Raw genomic sequence first — 17,820 nt, forward strand, 5'->3', positions numbered from 1 at the left:
TCACTGCACTCTGTCTCAAAATAAAGTCGGCTTCTTTATGATGAATATGTTAAATTGGGCCACACGGAATCCTAAATCTTGAACGTATACCACATCACTTAGATGTGCAGTCTGATTTGGCTTGAAAAAGACTTGGGGAATCTAATTTTTGTAAATGGACCAATATTTTTAATATATCCAATTTACCAACTGTATCATTATATTTCAGTATTTTTTTATTATTATTATTTTTTGAATCAAAACACAGTAACACCACTGTGTCCACATATAGGGAGAAAGGTGAGTTTTATTGCATTTATTCATTGTATGGAGTCAACAGATGATGAGAACAGTAAATTTAAGTTGCTAATGATCCCACTTTCAGAAGATATCACAACAAAACAGCACATTTTAGATAAGAACAAGGTTAAAAATAATAATTTTGAGGCACCCAAAAGGGGAAAAGAAAAGCATTTTATTCACTACATTACTACAAGTGCACAGACTGTTTTAAGTACTTCTGTCTTTAAAATGGTAATACCTTTGCTAGTTATACATGTTTTTAATGAGTATAATTCACAGACAAAGGAAGAAATTACTTACTTACCTAACTACCTACCTTCCTTGACCAGTATTGTTTTGGGCCAATTTTCAAACAATTGACCACTTCATATTTTGTATTGGGCAAGCTTAATATGTTGCTAAAAATGCTAAATCTTTATTTGGGGTATATATGTTTTTTTGTGTGTGGCTGAACTCACCTTGTTGTCATACTGGTAAACCAGCGACAGCGACACCTTGCGGCGGGACACGCTAACTGCACAGTTAAGCGAGCAGATGGCTAACTGTTAGCTAAGACAAACAGACACGTACACACACAACGGCGCGCGTGCACGCACACACACAGGTTTTCGCAGCTATCCTTGCAAGGACACTTGCCTTGACTTCCATTTTTTTTCATTCATTTGGACAGTTTTACCATAGCTAACCAGTTAATACCTAGCCCTGAATTTAACGGAACCACACTTTAAACTTTAGCCAAAGAGTGAGAAATGGGGTTCTGTGTCATTAGGGCAGGACTGGGACGGTCCTGCTGAGAACTAGTGGTCCTGACAAGGTGAGTATACAGAAAAGGTCCTACGGAGGGAGCAAAACGAGTACACACACACACACACACACACACACACACACACACACACACACACACACACACACACACACACACACACACACACACACACACACACACACAGCTCACTCACACACACACACACACACACGCTCCCTCTCTCTCTCACACACACACAGTGCGCCGCCGCTGCTGCTGGATACTAGACACATGTTGAACTGCTGTTGGGAGAAATGCTAGCTACGAGTGAGGCTTCAACCGGCTTTCGCACCCACACAAACTGAGGTAAGCTCGTCTTCCACGTGTCTTCTCCTCTTGCCGACACTTGCCTCCATGTCTGCTGAGAAACTTTTTGCCCGTAATGTTTAGCAACATTACAAGTTTTGGGTTAGCTCGCGTTAGCTACCCCGCAGCTAGCAGAGTGAGTGGCTAACTCGTAGCCAGGTTTTTAAATGGAAAGTCTTCATGGAGCGTGCGTGGCGGCTAACGTTTAAGTTCTCAATAGAGTATCAGTGGCTTATTATTGGCTCGTACGTATTAATTTCCATCCTATACACGCAGTCGAGAGGAGAGCAGAGCGTTCTATTGTTGTAATAGTGATGTTTATGAGGCGCTGCAGGCTTTTAAGTGTCAGTCGTGCGTTACTGGTGTTGTCACTCCATGGCTGTTGTTCAAGTGGAACATTTCTGTCAGTAAACAGATAATCTGCTTCTATAAACCTACATTTTCACTGACCTTTGTCTAATTAACCCTTTATATCATGGCTGAACGGTTTAAGTAAACTATCTAATTGCATTTTCTTTTTTGACTGACTCGTTGTAATTTGAATTTCCCGCATACTTTTTAAGTCAAGTCGATATTTATCATGTTAGAATCAGAAATCTGAATTCTCATTGTATGAGCAACACACAACGAAATTAAAGACAACCAGTCTAGAGGTTACACTAAACTTGTTAAAGGATAAAATATCATATTAACTTACTGTAAATATGTCCCTGAGCAATTAATATTGAGAAACTTTAAAGTGCTAGTACTAGGCTTAGCGTTTAAACAAGGTGCAGCATGAGCTACCATCAAAATATTAACCCTTTAAGGTACTACTCAACCATTTGGTCGACCACACTTTAAGTCACTATATCTCATTGAAAAGTCACTAACACTTAATGTCACTTGTTCTGAATGTTTTACTTTATGAATTATGCAAAGCAGGTTTATTATGAACAGACGTCTCAACCGTTTGGTAGAGGCCTGTATCTGCAATACTGTAGGGTTTAATTAAAAAAAAAAATATATATATATATATAAATTGATTGTCGTTATTGTTATCATAAGTAAATTAAATAAAAAATGCAAAGAAATAATTTTTCCGGTGCTTTTTTCTTGGTGCATGCGATAAAAATTGCTTCAGACATTTACGTATTACATTTTTTTATTTGGCGTGGAACGGAATAATCCAAAATTGAACAAATGAGTTGCTGCCCTTGTGATTTGCTAATTGTGTTGTTTCAACTGACATTTTCAATTAGACAAGGATTTATTGTTCAGCCCCGCCATATGGCTCGGGAAAGCAGTAGCACATACGTTGCCATGGAGATCTATTCTGTGCATCTATCTCGCTGAGTCACTTCTTTTATTAGCCTTCATTACAATACTGTAATAGAAGAAAAAGTAAATGTCAGTCATGTAGGGAAATTAAATTCTAAGCTATGAACTAATTATGCCCATAAGCTTATTCTGGTAACGTGATAATAAATCATATGGAAAATATGTTTCTGTGGCAGCTGTAATAGTAATTAAAAGATGACAGCGACCCCACAACTCATCTACACTAATTCTAATGTATATGTGAACCTAATGAAGAGTGGCTTTCTGCTGCTGTAGACCTTCTTCTTGTTCTTCAGCATAACTTAGTGGTTATGTGGATAACTGTTTCACTGTGAGAACTGCCATTTACTGGATATTTTCTTATTTTTAGGCAATTCTCTGGAAAAACTTAGAGACAATTGTGTGTGAAAATCCCAGTAGATTAGCAGTTTTTAGTAGAAATATTCAGACCAGTCTCAACAGCCATGTTAAGCCGGACCCACACTAGAGGATAATTGGCCAGATTTCGGTCCCGATCTGGCCCTTCTTACAATCTTGAGGGCCTTTCAATTTTAGGCTGATTTGCACCGATTATCCTGTAGTATGAGGGATTAAGATGTCATTGGATGCATCAGTATTCCCAACTTCAAATTGTAAGTATTAAACATTAACCAATGAGAGCGAGTTAACCTGGAAACAGATGTTGTGTACTCTTGTTTAGAACCGTAACTTGTACACGCCATGTTAATTCTGTCTTCTCCGCCATGATTTCATCCAGAGATTTTTTTTGGCGTATCTTAGCACAAAAAATCACACACACGACAGCACAGAAGGTGTTACAGTCCGCCTCCATGTCTGTTTGTATTCTTCAGTCATGTTAAATTACACGTGTTTCTGTGAGATCCCAAATCCCTGGCATCTCCTCCCTGAAATCGTTTGATTAAACGCCAAGTGTGTGGTTCCTGGGTCTTGCCTGGATCATCTGGTCTAGTGCTTTCTCAGGATTGGAACATTGAAAATCTGTTAAAAAGTTTGTTGTCTGTGGTCCATGCTTTTTTAAATCAAGTCAGATTTGAAAATCCTCTAGTGTGGTGCTTAAATCACATTCTGATGATCAGTTTGAACAGCAGGTTGTGTTGACTGTGTCTACATGCCAGAATGCATTACGTTGTTGTCATGTGACTGGCTGATTATATGGAATATTTGAACAGGTGGACCTTACGAAGTGGCCTGTGAGTTTATGTTAATATTAATGATACAAGGTATCGCTAAAAGAGGAAGAAATGACCCTGCTGCTTATTGACATGCTTCTTCATACTCCACAATGCAGATACACCAAATATTCAGAATGCATCATTCACGCGATCATGAAATTAGCCAGCTTTGTGCAGTACGCCTGTATTTTGCCTCACATTTTTGACTTGGTCTATGAAAAAGTCAGGACGGATTGATCGGACTCGGCCGAGCCTGATTTTACTGCGATTCTTCATGTGTGAAAAAAACCCTTTTGATCTAAGTGTGACTCTCGGTTTTCCACTGCTTGTTAGCCTTGTGGACCTTCAGTGTCTGCCTCTGCTGGGCATTGAGCTGCAGCTCAGTGCTCCTGTTGGCATGATTATGTGTCTCCTTGCAGCCAGTGATGAGTCTCCTGTGACTGTGCTTAGCTGCAGATGGAAGAATGTGCTCTTTCAGCAAGCCAGCTGGCTGGAACCAGAGACGTCAGGAGAGCCTTTAGGCTGCATGAGGACTCTTTAATAGTAGTGTGTGTGCATGTATGTGCATGTGTTTCATTGACTGAGCAGAAGAAAGTACAGGCGTTAAAGCTGTATGTGTCATGTTTAATGTGTCTTCTCTGCCGCCGCTGACTCTCACCTCGTCACTTCTTGCACAGAAGGTGTTAGTTTTCAGTATGTACGTACGCAAATGCTAACTCTTGAATTGACTATTTGACAGACACCTGACACAGTATATAGCTGTAGTTGGCAGGATCACACAGAAAAACATCTGATTGTTGAATTATCACTCTCTGTCTTGTGCTCTTTTTTTTATCAGATGAGCACAGGCGGAAGCACTTGTTTCGTACATGAGCGAGGCAATCTCTCCATCTCTGACCCTCCGATGACATTGACACGTGTTTTATTGTCCGACTTCCTTTTGCAATCTTTCCTCTTTTATCATGTTTCTTTACCACAGGCCATTGTTATGTGTGCCCGAGTGGGAACCATTCCACTGAGGGGACCTGAATGCAGAGTAGGTGTAGTAGAACAGCCAACAGGTTCAACTGTCCTGTGATGGCTCAAAATCTCCCATCACTTGTATACCTACTAAAGGGACAGGATTTCTGTATAACTCTTTTAAAATATGCATTGATATGCATTAGCCTCATTTTCATAAAAAAGAAAAATGAATTAAATATAATACGAGTCATCATATGCATACTCTTTGTCTAGGTTGTGGTCTGGCAACCCACGCTTTTAGAATATTTTTTTATGTGACCCTGGGAAAATTGGTCTGGACTCTGGACTCAACATGTCCAACCGTTGCACTTTACTGTCCCTACACGCTGGTGCTTCACAGTTGTAAACATGGAAGCAAGGGGAAATGAAAAAGAAGCAAGCAAAACATTTTCCTGACTCTACAGACGATTTAGAGCCAAATGTGATGGGGTTGGTTCATGGCAGTGACAGTTTACCCATTACAGTAGACCACAATTCACCACTGCCTATGAGTGAGGCTACAGATTCAGTTGTGGCGCTGTAAACGGGGCATCATTGATGCACATTATGATGAAAAGGCATTGTGGAATTATTGACCAATAAATAAAATGCTAGATGAAATCCTGCCCATTGTACTGACTTTGGAGTTTCAGTTTTTCTGTGTTATGAAGAAAATATTTCATATTTATTACACTTTATCATCTTATTGTATATCATTATTATTATTTCTTGCAAAATGCAGCACATCACTAAGGTTACAATGGCTATAACAATTGGTTATCTTGGTTAATTTTGAATGAATACCCTTTTACTCTGTGTGTGGCATCCTGTAATCCACTCTCTATACTGTCCACACAACCACAGTGTCCAGAATTACCCACCCAGTGGCAGATAGATGTGTTGGTGCAGTGTCACCAAACTTCTAGAATAAAACACACTAAAGTGATGTATTCACTTTCTTTTCATTTATATGCACACATGCATATTCCGAAGTAGCGTGATAGATTATCGTAACAGGTGATGGAGCATATTTTCATATTCAAATGAACCGCCTCAGTACTGCTCATGTGTCATGTTTTCCATTGTGTGATGTTGATTTAGATATTATGATAGGGTTATCATAATATGACTTTGCTTGGAAATAATGTCGGTGTTGCCTCGCACCAGGTAATTTTATAGCATTTAGTCAGATTGAACTACTCTTAACCCTGACTATCACTTACTGGCCTTGCAGTGAAAGTACTTTTACTTCCTCTTCCTCTTTTAAACACAATATGTGACTGATGTGTATTCATACATTCCCTTTTCCATTACCATAAAATACATTGATCAATTGAACTTGAACTCCATCAGATGTTTATTGTGTTCTTTAGATAAAATTAACCCTATCTGCATGGAATGGAAGGGAGGAGACTGCAGAAGGAATGGGGAGGTGTATGATTTTATTGCGATTTTAAAGCATATCAGTTGCCAAACAATGGTTGGTCCTGGACTGTTGAATAGGCTCCGTTTATTTTGATGTGTAGCCTCAAGAATCATAATGTCAGAGCACGCAGTAGAATTTATTGATCAATTTGCACTAACATACAACCGTTGCTAGTAGTCCTCAGTGACCATTTAGCAGCGCTGCAGTTGCAGTGATAGCACATGATGTGTCTCACAGTTTTAGTAGAGAATGTTGGCATGCTGTTCGCCTGTATCTGGGTTCAGACATTTTCTGCAGGTCATTATTATTCCAAGGCTTTATATTCCTCAGAGAATTAACACATGCATCAGAAATTGAAATGAAATCTCTTTGAAGATTGGATTTTTTTCTCTATCCTTCAGACTTTTTCAATGCAAAAGGATTCTAAAACTGAGTCTGGGACATGGCATTGACACCTCTGTATTAAGAACAAGGTAGTCCCACTGCTCTGCAAGCAAATAGTCTGAATAATAGACAAACCAGCCTGAAAAAGGTGAAGGAACATTTGTTTGACATGTACCAGTGTAGTGAGAAAGTAAACATTTCCATACATTATAGTGAACTGTATGTTACTCAAGTGTGACTGTCAAGTCCAAATTTAAAAGTATTGGTTTTTAAAAGTCAATGGAGTGTATGGAAACCCTGTGAGTTTGCAGCATGATGTGACTCACAGACACGGCACACATTCACCACAAAGCCAGATCATACTGGTCAGGAACCTTTATTTAGAACCTGCGTACCACTTTGGTAACTCGATCTCAGCCAGAAATGTTTGCCCTACCTTTGACGGTGAACACTGCCCTGCCCTGCACAGAGGAAAAAACTCATGATCGGTTTGTTTTTCAGTCCATTTTCTCTCTGTATCCACTGAGATCATCCATCTTTTGGAAAGCCTGGCTCACCATTTAGACCTTTGCACCTGGAATAATCCAAAGTGGTCATTTAAAGCAGTTAACTCTCTAATATCTGACCCATGATGCCAGTGAAAGCTCTGCCCAAGCGAGAGAAAGGTCACAGCTGCTGTGTCGGCACCCTCATTCTACAAAATGTCAGCGATCGCCTGTAAATGCAGTACAGTGATGCTGAAGTGAATCCAGGTATGCAGTACAATTCTGCTCACTAAATCAAAGTAGATAAAGAGTAACTTGGAGACTTAGTGCTTAAAGAGATAGTTGAGATTTTTTGAGATTTTGGTGGTATGAGGTACTGCCACATATGCCGTGTTTCCATTATGGTGTAGTTTGGTTTGGAACGGTAAAGCCCTGGGTCAGACTTCCGTTTTGATTGAGAACAATACCCTTAGTTGGTAGGCTGGGTGTATGCTGTCCCGATGCCTGTGTCAGTGAGATACGTATGCGTAAATGGAGGACATCCAGCTGTTTTCTTCGGTTTGTGGCTGTCAAGACATCAAGCTTTAAATGAGAAGAGACTGCGGGCGTTGAAGAAACACTGGTCACAAGTAGAGCTGCAACTAAGGATTATTTTTGTAATCAATTAATCTGTCGATTATTTTCTTGATTAATCGATGAATCGTTTGGTCATAAAATGTTAAAAAAAAACCTTGATCCTTGTTTGTCAAAGCTGGAAATGACAATGTTCTCGAATGTCTTGTTTTGTACACAAACCAAAATAATTCAGTTAGAATGATTTCTTTGTTTATGGAGCAAAGAAAAATTCACATTTAAGAAGCTAAAACAATCAGAAATCTTATTTTAATCATGAAAAAAGCTTCAAACCGATTATCGATTATGAAAATATTTGGCGATTAATTTAGTAATCGATTAATAATCGATTCATCGATTCATCGTTTCAGCTCTAGTCACAAGAGAGTTACATTTGCGACTCGGCTGACTGTCATGGGTCGAGCTCCACCTGTACGTACCATTTTACTCTGGCGTCCCAAGAAAAGGGTGTATGGTTGAGGCCAGTTATTTTGGTGCTATTCCTAATGGAAACACAATTAATGTTTATTGTACCAAACCCAACCCCTGCTTCCAGAACCTGCCTGACATGGGCTAAAGAAACCACCAATGAAAACATGGCTGTCAGTGGGAATACAAGAAAAAAACATATTTTAGCCACGTACCCAAAAGTTTACCCAATGAATGAAAGATTCCAAACACCAAAGTCACTAAATAACACATTTAAACTTTCGGCTGCAGTGAATACCTGTGTGCTGCTGTAATGTAAAATCTTACATTATGATAAAACCATTTCACTGTCCTCTGGCTGTTATAAATATTTTAAATCACAGGAGCCAGAAGGAGATAGCTTTCCACCAAACTCTGCGCACACAGATACTTTTGTGTCATTTTGGCAGAGGAGGTGAAATTTTGATTTTCTGATGATGAGTGCATTTTTTGCAGGAAGGCTGCTTTTTAATGAAAGCGTAACCTGAGTATCTCCACCACATCATAACACTGACATCTGTCTAATGTTTGATGTTATGTCAAAAAGATGAGTTAATCACACAAGGCTAACAGCCATAGCCAGAGGCTGCTAATACGAAGCAGGTGGTTTATTCCCCGCCCTTCCTCACCCCGGCTTCCCGCTTTGCATAAACAGTATGATGAATGATGACTGTCCATTGGCCTGAATTTAAATGCTTTCTTTAAACTCCAGATTTGACTGCCTTCACATATTTGAATCTAGGCAAACTATATGAAGAAATTAACAGGAATCTGTGCAGTAGCAGACCGGCTTTTAAAAGACACGGATAAGGTACGTTCTTTAATCCTGAGTTATATTTCATAAATTAAGTCCTCGGTTCCACCTTTGTTTCTACGGTTTGCATTTTATCATATGTTTTTTTTATATATAGTGTATGCTATTTTGTCGTCTTCTACCACATTTTCTATACCTCTGGCTACATGTAATTTGCCAACTTGTTGTACTCCAAAACAGTGGCCCTGCATATTGGATAAGTAGACCATGAGTAGTAGGGCTGTTGCTTTTTGAACGAATGTTACATGACGCTCTATTTCTTCTAAGAAATTGGATGCTCCACACTCATGCACAAAAATATGGTGACATTTATTTAAGCTAATGCCATGTTTCCATTATGTGACACCCGGTCTGTTCAGTACCATTTTGCTCTGGTACAAAGGGAATGGAAACACCAAAAATACGTACTGTACCGTACCAAACTTATTGTTCCACTCAGTGTAAACACGGCTAAAGGGGGGAGTCCCCAGATCTTGTTCCTTACTTTCCCATCTATGGCAAATAATATTTATTTTGCCTTGCCCCCCATTTTCACAGTAAAACTTTAGGTTATCACTTTCTTACTTTTCTGATGGATGTGAAGCTAAGCTACACTCATTGCTCACTCTGCTGGAAATGTCGAGGTGAGATGTTAAGGATTGGGTAAACATCCTAATAGTTACATCCGAATGAAGACAAGTGTTAAAGATCACAAACAGAGTTGTGTTGTGGATCTTGTTCGTGACAGCAGGCAAACACCGCTTGCTCTGGGCACTCCCCTGTTTGAACAGGTGTAAGCACCGCTGTCAGAAATGAAACGTAAACATAGTCAGGCACTTGATCAAAATGTTCCCCTGCAACTGAAGTGGAAGATGCTGTTCTTTTACTCTTTCTCTAGTCGACACGTTCAATTTGCTGCTAACAATAAATAAATCATAGAAAATGTCCCTGTCGCACAAGGGAAACCTATCGATTTCTGGATTAAATTTTAATGTAATGCTAAGTGCTCTAAAATTTTATACAAAAGTCAATTTGACAAAGTTAGGTTTGTGATCACTTTCTTCTCACCTTACATTTGTTCTTGCACTTTGATTTTGCTTGATGCACTCCCTCTACTGATATGAAACTTGGCTACTTGTTTGCTAGTGTTTGCTAGATAGACTTATAAGCAAATGAGCTAACCTCTTCTGTATCACCAAGTCTGATTTGTTTGGACCTATCCAGATTAGTAGTACTAGTCAAGGGACAACAAAAGTAACAGTCCATTCACCCTGTCGGTTATCAAGCTTTTAACTCTGTGCTGTCACTTCACTGAGTTTTTATCTTTGAATTTACTGACCGTTCTGAGAGAGATTGCTGTGATTTGTCTGGCCCTAATTACACGAAACACATTTTACAAAGAAGACTTAGTCTGCAGCATCAGCTGTAATAGATCCAGCGTGGGGTTTTGTTCACTGCTTTAACAGTTTTACTTAAATGTCTCACTGTCCAAACCAATTGACTGTTGATTTTCACTGACTGTCGGTAGTCCAGTAATAGCAGTCCTGGGAACCAGAACTAGGTCCCAGTTATGTCCAGCTGTTGTCAGCAGTCATAGTCACAGCGTTCCTGACCCAGATAACCAGTCCAATGATGCTGCTGCGTTTGAATTGTTGAATAGTGGAGGTAATCAAAGCCTTGCTGACCTTCCTTTTGTGGTAGTCTCGATCCTCTGAGGGGGAAGAAGGAAGATTATTAAAATACTGCCAATTCCCGCTGTTGTCTGCATAGTAATGCAGTGGATATAGTCCTCCTCTCTCGCACCATCTCGCTCTTATCATGTCAGGAATTGACCATTTCTATGCTAATTTTACCACCAGAAAATTTGCCTCCACAGGGCCAAACATTGATAGCCTGATGGCCCGTGGCCAGTAAAGGTTTATGCAGGGCAATTTGATTGACCTATCGCTGGTCGATTTGGTCAAGTGTTGGGCCTAAAGACCTTTTAAAAGACTAATGGTAAGATGGTCACTCAACTAGGAACAGAGTTAACACAGCATTGCAATATGTGACCAATGTGGTATTCTCAAGGTATATTTAAGTTCAGAACTGCTGTAAATCTGCTCATGATATTGTTCACAGCCAAAACCTTTCTGTTGTTGAAGATGTGAGCTCATAGCAGTCTATTTTTAGACACTCGGCTGAGGTACTTTTTTTTTTTTTTTTTTTTTAAACATCCAGCAAAATAGTCACTAGCCAGCTGTGTTGAGTTAAATAACTACAGCAATTTCTGATGTTGTTAAAGCTGGAGTGTTTTATTTCCAATAAACCCAGTGAAAAAACTCATTTACATGAGGTGAACACAATAATTTTTGAGGTGTGTTTGATTTAGTATTTTGAAACTTCAAAGCAAGACTTTGTGGGAAATTATAGGAATGCGGATCATTGAATTGAAGAATGAAGACATAAGGTTTACAGCTTTAAATTGCGGAAAAGATCATTTAGTGTTGGGTTCATTAAAAATATTTACTAAGTAGGGAAAATGTTACAATTAAATGAACACTGGCTGGGGGAGATGGAACTCTAGTAAAACTAGTAAACATGGTAAAAAAAAATGCTTTCTGCATGGAGTTTGCATGTTATTCCCTGTGTTTGCATGGGTTTCCGACCACAATGCTCTAAATTGCCCATAGGTGTGAATTTGAGAGTGAATGGTTGTTCGTCTCTGCATGTTGGCCCTGCGATGGACTGGCAAACTGTCCAGGGTGTACCCCGCATTTCGCCCTGTGTCAGCTGAGATTTTCTCCAGTGACCCATGACCCTCATGTGGAGGATGGCGCTTTTTTGTTGGATATCTGTGCTGCTTAACAGTGTTCAATCTTTGACATCACTCAAGGTGATGTGGCTCAAGGCAAATGGAAAATGCAAATATTGACGCTTCACAATATTATTTTGCTTTTGTGAATCCTTAAAGTGTGTGTCATATTAGACTGTCCCTTTCCCTCCTCCTCCATTTGTCCTCTTCCTTTTCCCTCTTGCTGAAGGATAGCTACACTCCTCGTGCTTATTTTCAGTTACCTAGCAACCAGGAGGAGATGCATTTTTGGGGAGGTACTTTGTGATTGAAGCTGGGGAGGGGTTTGGTGTATATTGTTCTGGAACAAATGGCTCACGAATGCTGTTTTGCTGAAGAGATGTAGTGAGGAACACCGTTTTAAGTAAATCTTTAATTGAACAATGCCAGTGTTTCATTACTCAATGTCTGACTCAATTAGCACTTCCATTCACCTGGCCTTCACTGCTGTTAATAGAAATGTCCTTGCATCCTAATTATCAGTTTGTCAGTGTGAGCTTAACCCAGTGCCATGGTGTGTGACCATATACGTCTTGTGTGACTCAAACACTGTAAGGGCTTTGGTCTGCGTGACGCAAGTTTTGCAATTTCCACATTGGTCCAGGAGGACCCTGATTCCATGCAGGCCACGTCCGGCGAATGTGCATGCTCCCTGTAGGACAACACTTTCCTGTCCACTTGGTGGTACGCTCCTTTGTTCCATGACCATGATAATTTGCTTGAGGTTGTACGAGGAAGTTCACTATTACCTACACATGCACTAGTCTACAAGGAAATAACAAATGACGGTGAACTCCTGGTGACACATTGCTGCTATTGTACAAATGCAAAACTGTGTGTTGCAGAAATGCAAAGTGGCTTTTTGTGGAAGCGGAACATGGTAAGTATGATCCGGCCCTAACAGAGAAATAGCCATTCATTTTCAGGGGGTTTTGAGAAACAGTTTGATACAGCTGGTTTAAATTTGTCTGTCATGAAAAAGACCCCGTATAGGGGTTGAAACCTCTGAATGTGCTCAAAGGGATTTGGGGAAACCACTGTTTGTTCTGTCATGTGTCTAACTCCACATACAGTTACAAATGTGGTTTAAATCACATGGACACATGTTGGTAGAGCTTTGTAGAATGGCAGTTTGGGGGCTTTGAAGGTTCTGTGTGATTTGCTGTTGAAAATTTGAAGCTGCATCCAAGATGAGGACTATTTTCTTTGTTTGGATGTAGGCCTTTCATAATATTAGTGATGATTTACTTAGGTTTGCGTGATTGGTCAAACTTTTTGGCATTGTTACTCCAGTCCTTGATGAATCAATGCAATTAATGCATTTGATCATTGTCAAATGTTTAATTTTATCAATTTAGATACAGCTAATGGTGCACCAAGTATCCAAAACTCTTGAAGATATGATAAATGCTTCAGATACTTAGTCAGTGTTGCTGTGTGAGTTCCCCAGTCATATCTGTAGTTTGATCTAAGATAAATCCTAACCCAAAATACTAGCTGACGAGTAGATATTTTTGGCAGTGTACCTCTTAGCAGGAGTAGAGTAGGGGTCTGCTCCTTAAGTGTGAAGTACAAAGACAATGGGGCGAAAAGGAGTAGAGAGTGAAGCATGAGAGGAGGAGGGAGGCTTGGTAGACTACACAAAAGAACACAGGCCTCCGTCCGTACACGCTCCTCTATTCAGCTGCTGAGCTAATCCACATGCTAGCTAGCTTCACTCCATTCAGAAGGAGCCCAGGATGACGTCTGGCAGACCTCCCATCTATTTAGGTTAGCAGGCTGTTGTATGGACTCAACACTGTACCCATTCATATGCTGAATACAGGCTCACTGTGCACCCCCTGCTGCAGTAACTGTGTTATATATGCACTTTATTACATTTAAAAGCTACATACTCCGGTGTTCATTAAAGTTTTACAGTATGCACCGATAATGAGAGCCACATCTTACAGGGGGATTCACAGAGAGCACATGAAAGAGGCAGAAACCCTTAAAAAAAGATTAAATTGTCAAGATTATCCTTTGAAGAAATATCTTAAAATTTGCCACAGAAATCTTTATTTTTGTGGCAAATTGAGTCAAAGATGGACTAATCTTGGTTTTTCAAGGTCACTGTGACCTTACATTTTTCTGTGGCAGGAACGACGGTAGTGGATTTCATTGCGGATGCTTGATATTATTGGCACAATATTGGCAGTTTCCTGGTTTTAAAATGTATTATCGGCAAACACAATAATCCACTGATATGACGAATGACTAAAACAGTAGGCAGGTTTACAGCCACTGTTATGTTATAGTTTATGTTTATTTATTTTGTACAAAAAACGGCAAATAATGCAATATTGTGCATTCCTCAATTTCTTTTCATTTGGTCAAAATATCAACTTAAACTCTAGGATGAACTATAAGAGTTTGGCAGTCCAAGTCCACTGCAACCTCACAAAATGCAACTTAGCATTGTATGCGAATTACAAAGAAATACTCTTGTTGTCATTTTATTAAAATTCAGTTCTAACATAATGTAGTCACAAACTACACTGTGGATCCATTGCTTTGCTTTGCTTGTACTGCGTGCGGTAGATGTTGACCAGAGCTCAGGTTTCCAAAAGCAGCACCATTTGGAAATTTGAGCTTTCCAATGATCCACACTTCAAAAAACCTGAACTATCCCTTTTTAAGGCGTTTTTTGTTAACTCATTAGAGATATATAAAAAAGAGAGAGATTGATCCATTTTTACTGCTCACATCTTTCTATGATTTTTAACAATTCAATCCATATGTTGTTAACTGTTCACTTAAGATCAGACACGAGTTGCGGAGGAAGCGTTTCATCTGAAATGTCTCCAGTGATTTATAGCTTGTTTGATGATATTGCAATTGCATCATAAAATGTGTTTTCTGCCTCCCTGATGGCCAGGTGTGTGTGTCTGTGTGTATGTTTGCATGTGTGTTTTGTGTAAACACAGCAGGTAAACACACAGCAGTCTCCAATGCTTTGCCTCATACTCTATTTCAATTTGTCAAACTGACAGACTGCAGCCCCCTGCCCCCTTACTGATTCTGTGTGTGTGTGTGTGTGTGTGTAAGATAAGATAGTCCTTTATTCGTCCCACAGTGGGGAAATTTCCTGTGTGTGTGTGTGTGTGTGTGTGTGTGTGCGTGTGTGCGTGTGTGCGTGTGTGAGTGTGTGTACACAAATTTTTTGATTGGCCTGCTTTCCTCTCCTCTTTTTTTTTTCCTCTCCAATGTCCCTCAGCTCCAGCTGCCATCCTCCTCCCCCTTTGTATCTGCCCCCCCAGTCTCTTTCTATTTTTCTCTATTTTACCACCTTTGCCTTCGCCTCTTTCTCTTTCTCTACCTCCTTTACTCCTTTCTCACATCTTTCCCCCTTTTCTTCACGCCACATTTGCCCTTCCATAGCTCATTTGCACCCTCTTTTTTCCCCTTCATTCTCCCCCATCCTCTGCTCTTTTCCCCGTGACACCTTCTCCTTCTCTCACCTTACCATCTTCCCACCCTCTCTCTCTCTCTCTCTCTCTCTCTCTCTCTCTCTCTCTCTCTCTCTCTCTGTCCCTCTCTCCATCTTCCATCTAGCAGCAGTAGCTGGTCAGTCTTTCTACAGCACCTTCCCCCCACCCCCGTCCTGACGTCACTCTCTTCTGTTTGCATTGCTATTGTCTTACAGCGGCTGCAGCAGCAGCAGCAGCGGCTCCTCAACATAATTTGAGTTTTTCAGCCTCCTGTTTTCTCTCTCTTCTCCTTGGAAAAGCCTCTCCCTCATTCTCTCTCTCTCCCAATCTCTCCCCCACCCCCCCAATGATTAAATCCTACAGTGCGATGAGAAGTGAGAGAGTGACAGAGAGGAGAGGATGTGCAGGAGGATATAGACTGCAGACAGAGATGAGATATCAAGCCACATTCAGCCTCGTTTTCATAACTGGATTTGACCACAATTTTTCTTGGCAGTGAAAGCTTTTTAAATTTCACATCTTTTTATCGATTTATCGCTCCATAAGGCCTCGTGCTTTTTTTTTTTTATCCATTATTATTATTTTTGTTGCCGGGGCTGTGTGCACGCGTGTGAGGAGGAGGAGGAGGAGGGCTTTTAAAGCAGCAACGGAGAGCGAGGCGAGGGCATCTGGACGTCTGGGAGGCAGTGACGGCTGGCTGGCTGCATTGTGTTGCTTTGAAGACCCCTGCTGTGTAGCTGCCTGTTCATCAACCTCTCTCTCTCTCTCTCTCTCTCCCCCCATCACCCTCCCCTTTCTCTCTCCTCTCTTTCCTCCTTCTCCTCCACCTCCTCTTCCTTTTCCTCTCTGTCCATCACAGCTCCCGGCCCAGCCATGTTCGGCACAGAGTCCTCATGTAAGTACCACCACCATCCTCCCGCCTCCTCTATCTGTGTTCATGTCTATTTTTGTTTTTGCGTGTGCTCGGTCTGAAGAAGAGGAGGAAAAGGACGTTGGCAGGCTTCCTCCATTCCTCCATCCCTCCTCTAGTCTCCTCACCTTCTTCCTGTTTTGCCTCCATGGTTGCTGGTGGCAGATTGCATGGATAGAAATGTGGGCTCTACCATTTTAGCACAGAGGGTGGAAACTACCAGCTAGCTGTTCACGCTGAGCTTAGTGCCTGTCTTGCATTCTTTCACTCTCATGTGTGTGTGTATTAATGTGTGGTTATTCTCTGTCTGTGTGTTTGCAGTCCTCTTCAGCGTAATGCCTGCAGGCTGAATACTGTTTGAAGTCTATATTTATGCATATTTGCGCGTGTGTGTGTGTACGAATCAGAAGATGGATGCTTTTCTCAGAGTTGCATCCTTTCCAATAGCATCCACATCCCTCGTCTTCTCCCTCTGCTTCTGTCAGATCGCTGCTTGGTCTCGGTAGTTTTTCCGGCAGCCACAGATGCTACTGAAGCTAACGTAGCGCACTGCTGATGTGTATGTCTGTGTGCACGTGTGTCTTTGGACACCGTGCAGCTCCTAACCTCCCTCAGAAGAGTAGTGTTGATGTGTAGATGAGTCCCCTGTACCCTTCTCTTACAAGAAAACCTCTCACTTTGATCAATACCATTATGGGTCACTCAACTACCTGCTCGCTGCTTCCCAGGAGCCGATCTAATTGATCTTGCCACGGCCACATGGTCATAGCCAAAAGTATCTTATTGTTTTGATGTCAGCTCAGAGCCGGCATGTGTTCCGGCACCAGCACAGGCTGTGGTGTGTGTTAGCATCCTGCCCATTAAGATGACGGAGAGCTGCCCAACATGTCCCAACTGAGCACTTGAGTTTTAAATCTTTTGTTTGTGTTTTATAAAAGAAAAGAATAATATGCACCTGAGTGGTAGCGCTTTGGATCTTTCTACAGATCACATCCAAGATATCCACCAAAGCCTGACTCAGGTTTTGTGTCCATTTTACATTTTTGCCAAATTTTGAGGTCATTTGAGGGTCAAGCTTCACACTTTCATGATCTCTGGTTGACGGTAGCTATAGCTGTAAGTGTTACATCACCACTTGAAATAGGTTATTTATAATTAATTACACGTCACAGTGTGTGGGCTGAGGTCTCACAGATTGGTGTTTATGCTTCTATTTTAATGTTTGCCATTTTAGCTGCCTCTAGGATATTGAACATGTATTAGATGGAACAAAACAATAAGCAGCTGATGGGTCAAAGGAATCAATTGCTTATTTAGAATAAATAGAAAGAATAAAATAGATTCTGCCCACTTACAGTATGTAGAGTGTCATAAGTGCGAACCCCCTGTGCCAATTAACACAGAAGCTACAGCAGGTTGCAGTCTGCCCTCCTGCACTTGCATAAGGCTGAAAGTTTCTCCTTTTGTTTTTTGCACAGTTTGACATGGGTTTGTCTGATTATCATTGCTGTGCAGGATTTTGTATAATGCA

General features: G+C 40.7%; 1 protein-coding gene across 5 annotated transcripts in view; it reads left to right on the forward strand.

Annotated features, from left to right (window-relative positions):
* The first annotated feature begins 1,292 nt into the window (after positions 1-1,292).
* The window catches only part of LOC310930924 (suppressor of tumorigenicity 7 protein homolog), a 54,708-nt gene continuing 38,180 nt past the window's right edge, over positions 1,293-17,820 (forward strand). For 4 of the 5 annotated variants that reach the window (XM_083893988.1, XM_083893989.1, XM_083893990.1 and 1 more), the window contains exons 1-2: positions 1,295-1,393; positions 16,239-16,274. In XM_083893988.1, the coding sequence (XP_083750114.1) occupies positions 16,253-16,274 (22 nt within the window). In that variant the 5' untranslated portion in view covers positions 1,295-1,393; positions 16,239-16,252. Of the gene's footprint in view, positions 1,394-16,238; positions 16,275-17,820 lie in introns of all 5 variants that reach the window. The other variant, XM_083893992.1, reaches the window with a different exon arrangement.

Source organism: Microchirus variegatus, assembly GCF_963457635.1.
Source record: "Microchirus variegatus genome assembly, chromosome: 8".
NCBI lineage: Eukaryota > Metazoa > Chordata > Actinopteri > Pleuronectiformes > Soleidae > Microchirus > Microchirus variegatus.